General features: G+C 35.0%; 1 protein-coding gene across 1 annotated transcript; it reads left to right on the plus strand.

The window, feature by feature from the left end:
• The first annotated feature begins 482 nt into the window (after positions 1-482).
• Positions 483-4589, plus strand: LOC141623170 (uncharacterized). Its single transcript, XM_074439243.1, has 10 exons — positions 483-1576; positions 1678-1703; positions 1832-1862; positions 2318-2405; positions 2816-2961; positions 3064-3108; positions 3220-3311; positions 3440-3624; positions 3735-3947; positions 4067-4589. Exons 1-10 carry the CDS (start codon positions 990-992, stop codon positions 4349-4351), a joined length of 1698 nt encoding a protein of 565 aa, XP_074295344.1. The 5' UTR covers positions 483-989; the 3' UTR covers positions 4352-4589.
• Positions 4590-15562: the final 10973 nt, after the last annotated feature.

The raw sequence follows: 15562 nt of genomic DNA on the forward strand, positions 1-15562 counted from the left end.
GGCAATACCGAGAACATTAATTAAGGGGGGTAATTAATGAAGGAATCAAGGGATTAATTAGATTAAATTAGATTCTTTGAGTTGGACAAGTGACGCGTTATTATTGGTGGTGTATGAGGGCCTCATACACCTGGTGTAACTCTAACATCTTCCTATGGTAAAGTATTGTAGTGGGTAGGAGATTGGAGAGATGGAAGATATTGTGTGATTAAAATAAGTATTTTTTTGGAGTAAGGTCATTAAAATAAGTATTGTGGGGTAAAGTGATTAAAATAAGATAAAGTATGAGTTTTGTGGGGTATTGTTGTGGGGTGGGGTGGGGTGATTAAAATAAGTATAAAAGTTTGCCAAATAAGAAAATAGGAAGAGTATTGTAAATAGACGAAAAAGAAAATAAGGAGAGTTATTTAGAATAGGAGAGAGTGTTATCTTTGGTGTGGATATGAGAGAATATATATCTCTGTTAATGATAAACTACTTCTGAGGGTTGGGTAGAAGGAGAAACGAAAAAGGTGTCCATGAGTGAATTGAAGGGAGGGCAACCATGATTGAAGATAAATAATTCTGGTAGGAATCGTAGCATAAGATTGGTATAGTTGAGGAACCCAAAAATATAACAAAAAAATAAATAAACAAAAACCAAGAAAAAAAAGTTAATTTCTTCATACATCTTCTCGTCTCTCTCACTAATCACTATATATCACCTGTTTGGCAACATCCAGCTCACATTTTTCAGTCGTAGGTTTTTATTTTGTTCTCTCAACTAAACACTTTAACCCCAAACCTTCCCTTCTTTATTAAATTCTCTCTACTTTATATTACAAACTCTATTCACCAAAATAATCACAATTTTCAAGAGAGAGAAAAATATCAAGCACAATCCTTCTTTCTTCTTTCTCTGTCTATACTTACAATAATTAGGAGTACTAATTTTTGTAAAATATATATAATCAAAGCTTGTTTAAGTAAATAAAAAGCTAAGAAAAAAAATGTGGGATCTAAATGGTACTCCTAAACCTGATGAGAGGAGGTGCTACGACGAATCGGAAGGCGGTTCGTCTCATAAAACTACTTCGTTTGACGGCGACGACAAGAATTCCGTCGACGAGGTCGAAAGATCGGACGGTGGTGACCGAAACAGTAAAATATTTGGTTTCTCATTTTTACCCAATAATAACAATAATACTGATAATAATAATAATAATAACCGCTGTAATAGTAGTAATAATGTGGATGATGAAGATAATAAGAGTAATTCATCATCCTACTCTGGTGAAATTACCCCGGTAACTCACCAATTTTTTCCGGTTGAAATGGATATGGCCGGTCCATCCACCGGTTTTCCCCGAGCCCATTGGGCCGGGGTCACGTTTCAGTCTACCGACCCAGTATCAGGGCCGGGTTCGGTTAGCTTTAACACTAAAAATACTAGCTCTACCCCTACTAACATTAGTAACAAAGGAATGGAGATAGCTCAACCAATGAAGAAAAGCAGACGGGGACCACGCTCACGTAGCTCACAGTACCGTGGTGTTACCTACTACCGCCGAACTGGCCGCTGGGAGTCTCATATATGGTACGACGTACAACGATCCTATAATAATCGCTTAATCGCCTAATCAGTCTTATTTGTGAATTTGCGATAGCTAATAACATTAATTAAAATTATGATTGCAGGGATTGTGGGAAACAAGTTTATCTAGGTGAGTTTGTTTATTTGATTAATTAATTTGATTGTTTTTAATAATAAATAAGAGTGTGTAAATATATTTGGGAGACAAGAAATACTAACATAAAATGATACCGGATTTGGGGTGGTTAAAAAAAACAGGTGGATTTGACACGGCACATGCAGCTGCTCGGTAAGTTCAATCAATCTTATGCTGATTTCCCAACATTAGTTTTCTCCATTCATTTCTTTCATCCCTTTTTTAGTAAAAAATTCTTCTTTGTGTCATTTACCCAGTATTTCTTTTCTTGGTGGTTGATATAGAGTTTTTCCATCATTGCTCATTTTAATTAAATAAATATAAATATTCCCTTCTCTTTTGTTTTTCTCTAAATTTTTAAAACAATTATTATTTTTATTATTACGTAAGACCGTCTCACGGTTGAAACTCACCTATTTAATTACACAAATTCTAAAATAAGACAGATAGTCTTTTTGGGTATGGGCATGACAATAAATAAGACGTCTTAGACAATAATTATTGATTTAATTAAATTATTGTTTCGGAGTGTAAGACGGTGTTATTTTATAATTTATGTTTTTTGAAAATAAAATAAAAAGTGGGTTTAATGTGTGTGTGGTGTGCAGTGCATATGACAGGGCAGCCATTAAGTTCCGAGGAGTTGATGCAGACATTAACTTTAGCCTTGATGACTATCAAGATGACTTGAAACAGGTCTGTCCATTTTAGATTCTAGATTAGACTTCTCTGTGATTAATTCTGCAATTATCAACTATCATATCAATCTTTTTTTTTTTTTTTTTTTTTTTTATAATTATATTTTGTTGAAGATTTTAAGAATTTGTTGGTTGGTCAGAGAGATTTGACCTTATCATCTTCCCCACCTTATCTCTAACTCATATCGAAATTCGAAAGTGTCTTGTCTCTTAATTTCGTTCTTTCAAATTTGTAAGTGATAGATTAGTGCTTAAATGTTAATAGTGGAATTAGGGTAAAACATCACTTGTGTCTTCTCTTGTACCTAACTACGATGGGTGGGTAGCATTTTGATCATGGTCGGAATATTAGCGTACGAGTGCGTGTATATGATGATATTAATGAGAGGTATGTATTATGTGGAGCAGATGGGTAATTTGACAAAGGAGGAATTTGTTCATGTACTGCGCCGACAAAGTACCGGCTTTCCAAGAGGTAGTTCCAAGTATAGGGGAGTTACCTTGCATAAGTGTGGTCGATGGGAGGCTCGTATGGGCCAATTCTTGGGGAAAAAGTAACAATTATTCTCTAATCTCGTCTCGTTTATTTGTTCATTTTTTATGTAAGTAATGCCTGATTGTGATTCAGTAGACTCATGACGTCTCCTGATCATTAGGTATGTTTATTTGGGGCTCTTTGATACTGAAGTCGAAGCTGCAAGGTATATTTCATTCTTGCTTAGTTTGTAAATTTTTCACAAGGATGATTTGTGTTTTGTTTTGTGTTGGAATATGATGAGTATTGAACAATGGGATGTAAATTTTGTTTGTAGAGCTTACGACAAGGCCGCCATTAAATGCAATGGAAAAGATGCGGTTACTAACTTTGATCCAAGCATCTACGAAGAAGAACTCAAAGAAGCTGGTGATATACTTCAACCAATATTTTGTTATCATATGTTCATACATATTCACAACGTATCTCGTGAAGCAATTTAATTTGACTTGTGCGATGGTTCAGTAGAATTAATTAGTTGGTTCTTGTATAAATAGAATGTTCGGGTAGTGGTGGAGGTGGCAGTGGTGGTGCTGAGCATAACCTTGATTTGAGCTTGGGAGGATCCGGTTCAAAGAAAAACAGTTCTGATTTTCGGGATAATGCTCCAATGGAGCAACAATATCCCAATAACCCGATGCAACTTGAGATGAATTGGCAAAACCAAGGCTCGAGGCCTAAGGTAATCAAGATCGTTATTGTAAGATGTTATTGTCAAACCACTAATTGTTGTGTAAGACCTCATTGTAAAGCCATCTTACAGTAGACTTATACTTATTTTTCCTCGTCTAGGAGTCATATCGAGGTGATCATGATCATGGCAGGCAAAGAGAGGGATATGGTGAAGCCGAGACCATGGAACTCCTCAGCCAAACCCATCTCCATTCATCACAAAGCATGCTAAAGGCGAGTGAGGCACACCGGCATGCTGGTCAATTCCGACCTCCGGGAGACGGCCGAGTGCCGATTTTTATCCCTCCCCATCTCAATTCCTCAAACTACCATGTGGGTACTTTATTTATCCTTTTCGGTTTTTTATTAGTTTTTTATTTTGTGGAAAATTGTCTTAACAATATTTTATGCAATGTACTGATGTACATGTTGTGATGATGTGTACTCTATAGATTCAGTTTCCGAACAACAACAATGGAGGCCGAATCGATCTAATGCTCTCCTCAGGCGGTAACACTTACACAAGCAGTTCTAGTAATGATAGCCGGAATCGACAACAACATCAGCAATACCAACACCAACAACTACATCAACAACAACAATGGCAAGCAGGGCCTCCTACCCAAAGGGTTGCTACTGCTGCAGCATCATCAGGATTCTCACAGCAGATATCAAGACCTCTACCTTATCAATGGATGCCCCCTAATGGTTTCCACCCTCTTATGAGACCCTCTTGATTTTTTTCCTTTTCCCTTTTTTTGCGTGTTTTTTTCCCGCTTCTCTAATCTATTTATCGATCTAATTTAATGCCCTCAATCATGTAAAGCCTAATATAAATGGCCTTTTTTTGTTTGGGGTGATTTTTCTTAGGTCTACCCTCTCAAATGGGAGACCTCATCATTCTGTCGAGGAAAATTTGGATTTGGACATCTAACAGTTAAAAAAAATGAAATGAAAAATGCGAAAATTAATTAAGATTATTCCTTTTAACTTTATTTATGTATTTTTTAATATTAAAGCTGTAGAATTCTGGTTTGCTGCTGTAATTTTGTGCTTTCCCAATTTGGGTTATAACCAAATTTACCTAGTGGTAATAAATTGAGAATGGTGGCGAAAAGGGTTAGATATAGAAATTGAAGTAGTAGTAGTAGTAAAAATGTCGAGTAAGAAAAGAAAGGGAATCAGAGAAAAATCAGAAGGGGATTAAAAAGAGAATGGGTCTGGGAAATATAACCCCGATGTTGATGAATGAATGGTCACCATCTTTGGTGTCCTTTGAATCAGTTCTCTCTTGCCCAAAAAAGCCAGTGGACTTGGCTATTATTGTGAGAGAGACTTATCCCTTTCTAATCTAACTCCACCCTTCTGCAACCTGTGTCATGGCACAAATTCATTACTTTTACAACTCCCAAGTTTTAGTTGAATAGTGAATTGGTAAATAATACTTCCTCCATCCCGGTCAATTGTTGTCCTTTCGTTTTGGCACAATGACCAAGGAAATAAGAAAATGCCAATAACTAAATGACAAGTGGAACAAATTGAATGAGAATGATCAAATTACTCATTAAGTTCATTCTTAAAATAGAAAGGACAACAAATGACTGAGACACCCCAATATAGAAAAGGACAACAAATGACTGGAACAGAGGGAGTACTCAGTTTTCGGAATCAGCCTCTTTATACTCAGCATTTTATTACAAGATCGAGTTATGTAATTGTACTAGTTCTTCTAACCCAACATGGCAATTATTTCGAAGGTTATGCCAACATGTATATGTTAGGAACTTAGGATGCAAACCCATGTTCCACATTGGTAGAATAAAGATTGAAGATCATCGTTATAAGTATTTACAAAATATAATAGTACGAGGTCTTTTACGAAAGAGCTCAAAGCTCTGTTTGGCAAAACTAGCTGAAACTTGAAAAGGTAACTGATAAGGTAGCTGAAATTTTTCAAGCGATCTGATAAGGTAACTTGATAAGGTATCATAAATAATAATTTTTGACGTAAAAAATAAAGTGGAGAATCTTTTAATTATTATAATATATATATTTCCTAAATTATATTCAAGTGATGTTTCCAATTTTTATATCAAACTTTTACATTTCACTTGGCAAAAAAGTATCGTTAAAAAAATTATTAAAATAATATAATTAGCTTCGTGGTAAAAATGTTATCATTAGAGTATAGATTTCATATTATTTGCACATATTAAAACTTCTTAATATGTAAAATTGTGTAATTTTTAGTATGTTTTGTCCCACATTGGAAAATAACGTAGGTGTGGTGAATATACTACATATAAATAGTAGAATTATCCCACATCGAAAGATATTAGTATAAGGTGATATGATCTTATGATTATAAATAGGAGGCATATTTGGAACTTATGTATCCACCCAAAATTTTTTGAGTCTCATAAATATTGTTTTAAAGAGCTCTTAAGATTTTCTATCGGGAAAGAGTTAAGAACATGAACAAGAAAATCAAAAAATACAAAACTAAAGATTCTACTAATGGTCATCTCCTGACACAGTATATAACTAAAGATTTTACTAATGGTTGTCTTCTGAATGCAGTAATAGAGCGTTAATGAGAGCGTTAATGAGTCGTTATATGTACGATGTAGAGATCTCAATCTAATGATCGAGACTAAGTGGTTTTACCTTCAAAGAAAAATAATATGTATACAATAATGGTTTTTTTTAAGAAGGGACATGTACTTCTTGGTATGTTATATCTTTCACATTGAAAAATAATGTAGACATGATGAACATACTACGTCTAAATAATTAAATTATGTATCTCACATCGAAAGAATAGTATACGGTAGGGTGATTCTATAAATATAAATAGGAGACATCCTTGAAACTTAGGTATTAACCCAAAATTTTTTGATATAAAAGATATGTACTTTTTAGTATGTTATATGTCATGTCCCACATTGAAAAATAATGTAGGTGTGGTGAATATATTATGTATAAATAATAGAACTGTCTCATATATATACATTTTCTATATTATATTAAAGTGATGTTTATAATTTGATATAAAAACTTTATATTTCATTTGACAAAAAAGTATCGTATGAAAATTATATAATTAGATTATGACAAAAAAATGTTGTCATTAGAGTGTATTGTTGGGGCTGGTGTCCTTTACAGTTAGTGCAAGGACTTATAAATCTCTAAGAGGATCAAAGGGTATACTTTTGTATTATAATCAGTTGGTCCACGTTTATCAATAACGGTTGGCTTGCTAGATAAGTTTGACGTTATTGTCATACAGATGGCGGTGATCAACTGGTCCCTAAAAGTCACACCTATAGGATACGTTTGAGAGATGTGACGGTATGAAAATACAGTCATGTTGATGCCAGAAAATTGACTAAGCAGTTAGTCCGAGTTATTTGACTAGTAATTAGTCAAAATGCGATGTTGAGATGATTATTTAATACGGATTAAATAATAATGGCTAAGGCGAATTAAGCAGTTAATTCGTAAATTAAATATAAACGATTATATTTGATTAATGTATATTGAATTAATTATACAATATTGTCTTTGTCGGACACGTATTATTATATCGACTAATTCATGTTGTTAGACGATATTTTAATAACCGATAACCGATGACGATTTATAATCGCGTCATATACATTTAGCGAAAATGATGTCGGATCACGAGTTAAAAATAAGGAGAAAGTGGAAAGCCCACTCCCTCCTCTTGAAGCTCACGGCCGAACCAAACAAAAAGGAGAGCCTCTCTCATTTTTGACCTAAGCATTCATTTTTACACAAACTAGGGTTTTGGAAAACATTTTCCTCTGAAACCTAGATCTCACATCTAAAGAAAACTCACAACAATTCTCTCAATATTGCAAGGCAATTAGAGAATACATTTCTAGCACAAGGGCATAGTCTCAGACGGTCTTGGGTGTATCGATTAGGAGGAAATCTACTTTGATTTCTGTTCTTAGGCCGCATCTCAAAGGACCCGAGGTTATTTCTAATGCTTTATCGTTTCTTTGTTGTTTTTCGTTTATGACCATAAATCGCATATTAAATTTACGTTATAGTCCTATTATTTAAGGGTTTTATACGGATATTACCCCTCAAGTGGTATCAGAGCGAGGCCACGTAAATTTTTCTATGTGTTTTTCATCAAACGAATTTGAATCGATAAATTGTTTGCATAAAATTTCGTGCGGCACAATTTTTTTTGTCTCGGCCAATTTTTTTTGGAAAACCGTGCGGCCTTTCTCGGCCTGTTTTTCTGTTTTTTTTTGCCTTGATTTGCGTGCCACACGTGTTTGCTAGATTAGACGATCTTTTGTTTTCAATCGTTCTTTGCATATTGTAATTTTAATTGATAATTATTGCAATATGTTAAAGATGTATCAATTGTAATTTCAATTCTATACGGATTAGATTAAATTGCAATTGGGTTTTAACAAATCGTTTTGTCTTGTTAATTGATGCTCACGTTTTTTTTGAGCCGAGAAATTTTTTTTTGTTCTTTTGTTGCTCTCGGCATTCAGCAGCAGAAATAAAAAAAAAAAAATTTTTTTGGTACTGTTCACGTTCAGCCGTGAAGAAAAAAAAAAAAATTTTTTTGTTTTGTTTTTTTTTTTTCGGCCAATTTGTGCATAATACGGATTTTATGCATTCGCTTGATAGTGAAACGGTTCACTTATGTATCATTTAGTTATTTTAAAACGATTTAAAGTAACGGATTATCACGGATTAAAATTAAGTTGATTAAAGCGGTTTTGTCACATAATTTTAATCATTAAAGGTGGTTTGGATAAATTTAATATAATTACGGAATTATGTCACGAATAAATTTGTTTTAGTTGATGCATTTTATTTATCGTTATTTTGGATGTTTTGAATGCTTTTATTACGTATTTATTTATTTTTACAAACGGTTGTAACTTAGTGTGGCCTTAGTAGAACGTGTTACCGTAATGATGGAACACGGTCTTGGTTGTATTTTGAGATCTCGTATCTCCATTTTGTTTTTTTTTGTAATTACAGTTTTTATTTAGAATGTAAATAGGTTTATATTTTGTAAATTTTAATTGTAATTTTGAGAAGACCAAAGATGGAGACCGGATGCTCACTCCCGCTGCATGGAAAAGATGGAACATCAAGACAAGCTTCTCGGGTCCAACGGTGGATTCCAAAGTTGTATTATGTTCTTTTTACTAGGATAGGCCACACTAGGAATTTTTATTTACGTATTGCATTCATTTATTTATTTTATCGTAACGATAGATTGCATCATATTCCGCCTAAAACCAAACCAGCTAATAATTGCATGAAAACTGACTCATATAGAGGTCACGCGTTAGTTTTCTATGACATCCTCATGTCACACGATCAATTTAAGCCATCACCTAAGTTAATTCATTCACGTAATGCTAGTTATTCGTTCACTTAAAATGAATTAAAACTAAGTTGATGGGATCTTCCTCGTATAAACAAAAATTGAGAACAGTCTTTATAGGTCAAACTCCAATGAATCCCTTCTTCGTCGGTAGGCATAATATGACCCCTTCTACGTCGGGTAAGTTGGAACTGATTGACTTATTTTATCTCAACACTATGGTCACTCGTACGATCCTGTGATTATGGTGGACTATAGATAGGATTTACGGAAATCTATCGACCAAGAGTTCTTACGGAAGAACTAGCTAAACAGTTGGCTTATCAATTTACGAAAATTGAGTCTTGGGATCACTTGTATTATTCTTGAGGGAGATCAATTATGCAAGTGCAATGAGTCTACACAATTAAAATGAATTTTTAATAGACTTAAATCACCTCGATGAGTTGCTTATTTCGTTTTTGTTTTTCTTTCTTTTTCAGCGTAGATCATGTTTTTTAAACTGCTAATAACAATATGGCTGGTCCTACTAACGACCCAATGCCAAGTGCCACATTGGACCGTGAGTCCTGGCTTCGGATCTTCATGAATCAGATGAATCAGTCTACTCGACTGAAGAATGATGGATCAAACTTCGCGGATCGGGAGGCGGCATTACGGAATGCCGCCGCTGGCCGACGGAAGCTCAAATATTTAATAGAGCCCATCCCCCCAAACCCAGGTCCCACGGCTAGAGCTAACGAGATCGCCAAGTTTAACGATTTCTGTATGGAAGCGGGTGCGGTAAAGAACGTACTCATTTTTGCAATGGAACCCAATTTGCAGAAACGCTTCATAGCCCAAGGTGCAAACAAGATTTTCACCACGCTCACTAAGGAATCTCGAAAGCACCGAGAATCGTGACCTATGAGCATACCACTCGCTTCTTTGATGCGAGACTCCAGAAGGGCCAACCGGTTAGCCCACACATTCTCAGCATGATTGAGAATGTTGAGAGACTGGAGGCGCTTGATTGTAAAATCAGCGAGAACATTGTGATTGACCGCATGCTTCATTCACTCCACGATGGTTTTGCGCTCTTTAGAGCCAATTACTATATGAATGATTTGAAGAAAAGTCCCCATGAATCGCACTCCTTCTCGTACATGCACCGAGAAGGACATGAAGTTCAGTGGGAGCATGAAACAAGATGTTCTCGTTGTGACAAACAAGGGCAAGGGTAAGGGCAAAGCTCAAGCGAGACCTAGCAGAGGCAAACCGAAGTTCAAGAAGTCGTGGTCGGTAAGAGTGGGCCTGGTGAGGCAAGTAACTCATCAGGCACGACAAAGAGCAAAACCGATAACATGGAATGCCATCATTGCCACAAGACTGGCATTGGAGGCGTACATGTCCTGTTTACCATGAGGACATAAAAGCAGGTCGCGTTAAACCCGTTGGTATGTCTTCTTCCTCTTCTACTTTTATTCATATGATTGAGATTAACCACGCAAGTTACGGAACTTGGGTACTAGATATTGGTTGTGGTTCTCATCTGTGTAATCATGTGCAGGGGCTCCGAACCATCGAACCCCTCGTAAAGGGTAAGGTGGACTGCGACGGGAATGGAGCACGATTGGCTGCCGTCTCGAGGGGAACATACGTGATCCAACTTCCTAGCGGATTTGAGTTATTTTTATATAACTGCTATTATGTACCCAGATCTTTCTAAAACATTATTTCGGTTTACGCACTTGACAAACTTGGTTTTTCATTTGTAATAGAGAATAATAATTGCATTTTCTCATTACACGATATGATTTTTGGCAAAGCAGTCTCCATGAATGGAATTTATGTTTTAGATCAGACCACCGAAATATTACACGTAATGAATAAAAAGTTAAAGGTTGGTGACAAAGATCAAACATATCTATGGCACTGCCTTATGGGACACATTAATGAGAAACGCGTAAAACAGCTCATAAAGAATGGAGCTATCTCGGCCTTTGATTTTCAATCATTTGGCACGTGTGAATCATGTCTCATCGGTAAGATGACTCGAATTTCCTTCAAAGGTGTTGGAATGCGCGCTGCTGACCTATTAGGACTCATACACACGGATGTATGTGGCCCTATGTCAATCACCGCACGAGAAGGCTATAGGTATTTCATCACTTTCACGGACGATTTAAGTAGATATGGCTATGTCTACTTAATGAAGCATAAAAGTGAGTCCTTTGAGAAATTCAAAGAATACCAGAATCGGGTACAGAACCAACTGGGTAGAAAGATTAAAACACTACGTTCAGATCGTGGTGGCGAGTATCTTTCTCACGAGTTTGATCAACACCTTAAAGACTGTGGGATTGCCTTACGCTTAACTCCACCGGAACACCTCGGTTGAATGGTGTGTCCGAACGGAGAAATCGAACACTACTTGATATGGTTCGATCTATGATGAGTCACACGGTATTACTTGATTCATTATAGGGTTATGCTCTTCTCGTCACCGCTCTAATATACAGAATCAAGTCCGTCTAAAGCTGTTGACAAGACTCCATATGAACTATGGAAGGAACGGTCCCTAACTTGTCCTTTATACGGGTTTGGGGCTGCGAGGCTTATGTCAAGTGGAGACACGAGGATAAGATCGGCCCGCGATCGGTCAAGACATACTTTATAGGTTATCCTAAAGGAACACTTGGTCATTACTTCTATTCGCCAACCGAACAACGTGTATTTGTTGCGGCTAGTGCGACATTCTTAGAGAAGGAGTTTCTCGAGAATGCAAAGAGTGATAGAACCTTCGACCTGTCGGAGATTCCGTAACCAAATCGAGCAACCATTGGAGGAACCAGTTCCTTCAATCCCTGCTGCGGTTAATATTCCTGGGGAACCTAGGAGGTCGGGTAGAGTCTCTATTCCTCCGGACAGATACATTGGTATGGTCGAGGAACATGACATAGATGACATTCTACTCTTAACGAGTAGTGAACCCCCAACCTATAAAGGTGCCATGACTAGTTCCGACTCAAAGCTTTGGCTTGAGGCCATGAAATCCGAGGTGGACTCCATTTATGGACTTAAGCAAGCTTCTAGGAGTTGGAATCATCGTTTCGACCAAGTGATAAAAGACAATGGATTTACTCGATCAGTCGAGGAACCATGTCTATATATCAAGTCAAGTGGGAGAAAGATTGTCTTCCTAATATTGTATGTCGATGACATACTCCTGATTGGGAATGACATACCTCTCTTAACTTCGGTAAAAGTATGGTTGAAGAACCATTTTCAGATGAAAGATCTGGGTGAGGCACAAAGAATATTGTATTGTATTTTCTCATTATTAAATCGGGTTGTTGTCAAAGTAGGTGCGGAAAAAAAAAGGGTGTACTTAGTATTTTATTTGTCCTACATTGAAAAGTAATGTAAGTGTGGTGAATATACTATGTATAAATATTAGAATTGTTCCACATCGGAAGATTACCATAAAGGAGGGTGATCTTATGATTATAAATAGAAGTCATAATCCAAAATCTTTTGATTCTCTTAAGTATTGTTAGAAAGAGCTCTTAAAATAGTTTGTATTACTGTCTCTACAATAATGATTTCTAACCTAAGTTAATCTTTGGAAAATCTTTTAGTTATTATAATATATACTCTGTATTTCTTATTTTATATTCAAGTGATGTTTCTAATTTTTATATAAAAACTTTTACATTTCATTTGGCAAAATAATGTCGGTAAAAAAATTATGAAAATAATATTATTAGATTCATGGTAAGAAATGCTATCATTAGAGTATATATAGATTTCATATAATTTGCACATATTAAAGATGATATATTTCATAGTATGTTATATGTCTCACATTGAAAAAGAATATAGGTGTAACAAATATACTACATATAAAAAATAGAATTTTCCCACATCGAAATATAGCATAAAGTGGGTGATTCTATTATTATAAATAGGAGGCATCCTTGGAACTTAGGCATCAACCCAAAATCTTTTGAGTCTCTTAAGTATTATCTTGGAGAGCTCTTAAAAGTTTATATCATTATATTTTCTACCTAAAGATTTTATATGTCTCACATTGAAAAATAATGTAGGTGTGGTAAATATACTACGTTTAAATAATATAATTAGAATTGTGTTAAAAAAAATTCTATCATTAGAGTATAGCTTCATATCATTTCCACATATTTTAATTATGATTAAAAAAATAGAAAAGAAACGTATGAATATTAATAAATAATATAGTATTTGCTTATTATTAAATCGGTTTGGATGTCGAATTAGGTTAAAAAAATATGGTGTACTTTTAAATATGTTATTCGTCTCACATTGAAAAATAATGTAGGTGTGATAAATATATATACTACGTATAAATAGTTGAATTGTCCCACATCAGAAGATTATCATAAGGTGGTGTGATCCCATGATTATATATAGGATTTATCCTTGGAACTTAGGTATCACCCCAAATATATCGAATCTCTCAAAGTATACTTATTATATAAGAGACTTTAAACATAATCTTGAATTAAAGGTTAAACTTTAAAGTTGTAACAATTTTTTAGGTGGGAGAAAGAGCGATAAAATGATCAATATTATAATGGAAATTTTTCATAGTACCCTCGAAATTTGGTAGATTGCACATAATACCCCTAATTTTAAGTTTCTACATATAATACCCTTGTGTTTACTTTTTTCATAACGCCGTTACTTCTATGAGCAGGGGCGGCTATGACCAGGTGCGAGCTGAGCGCGCGAACTGGGCCTCCAAATTTTTAGGCCTCGTGTTCGTATAAATTATGAAAATATTAGTCATATATACATAATAATCTCCATGAATATTAACACAAGTGTGATAGCGCATTGGTGAAAACATGTTTCAATTGCCCAAGCCACCAGAGTTCAAACCTTGCCATAACCATTTTTATTTATTTTAGGGCATTTTCTCAAATTTTGAGGGCCTCCGTTTTCATTTTGCACGGAGTTTCCGAATTATTCGAGACGCCCCTGCGGCTATGAGTAACTAGATGAGTAATTGAGCATGCCATGCTATTTGTATTTTGTTATTTAGGTATTAAATGTTAGTTTATTAAATAAAATATGGATTTAGGAATTAGATGATGAAGTGTTTGTGTAATAGATAACAAAAGAAAAAGGCGTCACAAGTCATAGGAGTAATGACATTATGACGGAAGTTGTCAAATGGTATTCTGGGAAAGAAAAAGGTGAACACAAGGGTACCATTTGTAGAAACTTAAAATTAGGGGTACCATGTGTAATCTATCAAAGTTCAAGGTTACAATGAGAAATTTCCAATATTATAATGATATAGTTAATTAAATTTTCATTTAAAAGAGGGAGATATCCGTACCAATAAAACAATAAAGGGGGTATTATTTTTTAATTGTTATTTTATTGTCACGCGGCCACGTCATCAAACTTAACGTCCATTTAACAGCCTTTACATTAGGGGTGCCATGGGCAAAAAAATGGAACCTCAAGGGTACCATAGGCAGATTTTTAAAAGTAGGAGTAACATGGAAAATCTGACAAAATTAAGGGGTACCACGGAAAATTTCCGTATCTCAATTATGATAAAAAAAAATTGAAGAAAAACATCGTACAAATATTAATGGAGAGTACTTGATCATATTATTAAATTTAAATATAACTATTAGATATAATGAGTAGCAATTGTCCGTATTCGGTATTCAGGATCTGGTTGGATGTCGAAATAAGAGCAAAAAAAGATGGTGTAATTCTAAGTATGTTATTTGTCTCACATTGAAAAACAATGCAGGTTTGATGAATATATACTACGTATAAATCGTAGAATTGTCCCACATCAGAAAAATAATCCAAATTTGGTGAATATATTACTTATAAATAGTAAAACTGTCCCACATCGAAAGATTGGTATAAGGTGGGGTGATTATATGATTATAAATATGAGTTAACCCACGTATATGTTAATCTTTTATTTTTTTGAAAGATATATTTTAATAATATGTAAACAAATCATTAGACATAGAATGTAAATATTAAACCCTTATAACGTACTTTTTTTGCATTATAAATAAGTTAATTACGTTGCAACGCACGAGCATTCAAACTAGTTATTTAATATTATAGAATAAAGGGATAAAAAATGGAAAATAAGTCATTTCAGATACCTGATTTCTCAAATGCTACCTGAGCTAGCATTTCATTTTAGGTACCTTATTTAACCAAATAAGCTACTTGTCAATAACTTGAAAATAAATCAGGTAGCCGAAATTTTGGTCAAATAAGCTATTTTGGTCAAATAAGCCACCTGAAGTGTCGTGCCAAACGGAGCCCAAAAGTAAATCCGTGAGGATCTGACCCAAAGCAGACAATATCGTATTATTATGGACAGTGGACGTCGGCGCTGCAGAGACCCAACACGAAATATTCACGCTTCCGCACAACAGTATAACTAACAACAGTCCGTTTCACTATAGACGGCCACTATCCGTCGTGAACTAACAAACACGGACCTTAATCGTCAAATTTATTCTCCCTTATTATAGACTTAATAATG

Source organism: Silene latifolia, chromosome X, assembly GCF_048544455.1.
Source record: "Silene latifolia isolate original U9 population chromosome X, ASM4854445v1, whole genome shotgun sequence".
NCBI classification, from domain to species: domain Eukaryota; kingdom Viridiplantae; phylum Streptophyta; class Magnoliopsida; order Caryophyllales; family Caryophyllaceae; genus Silene; species Silene latifolia.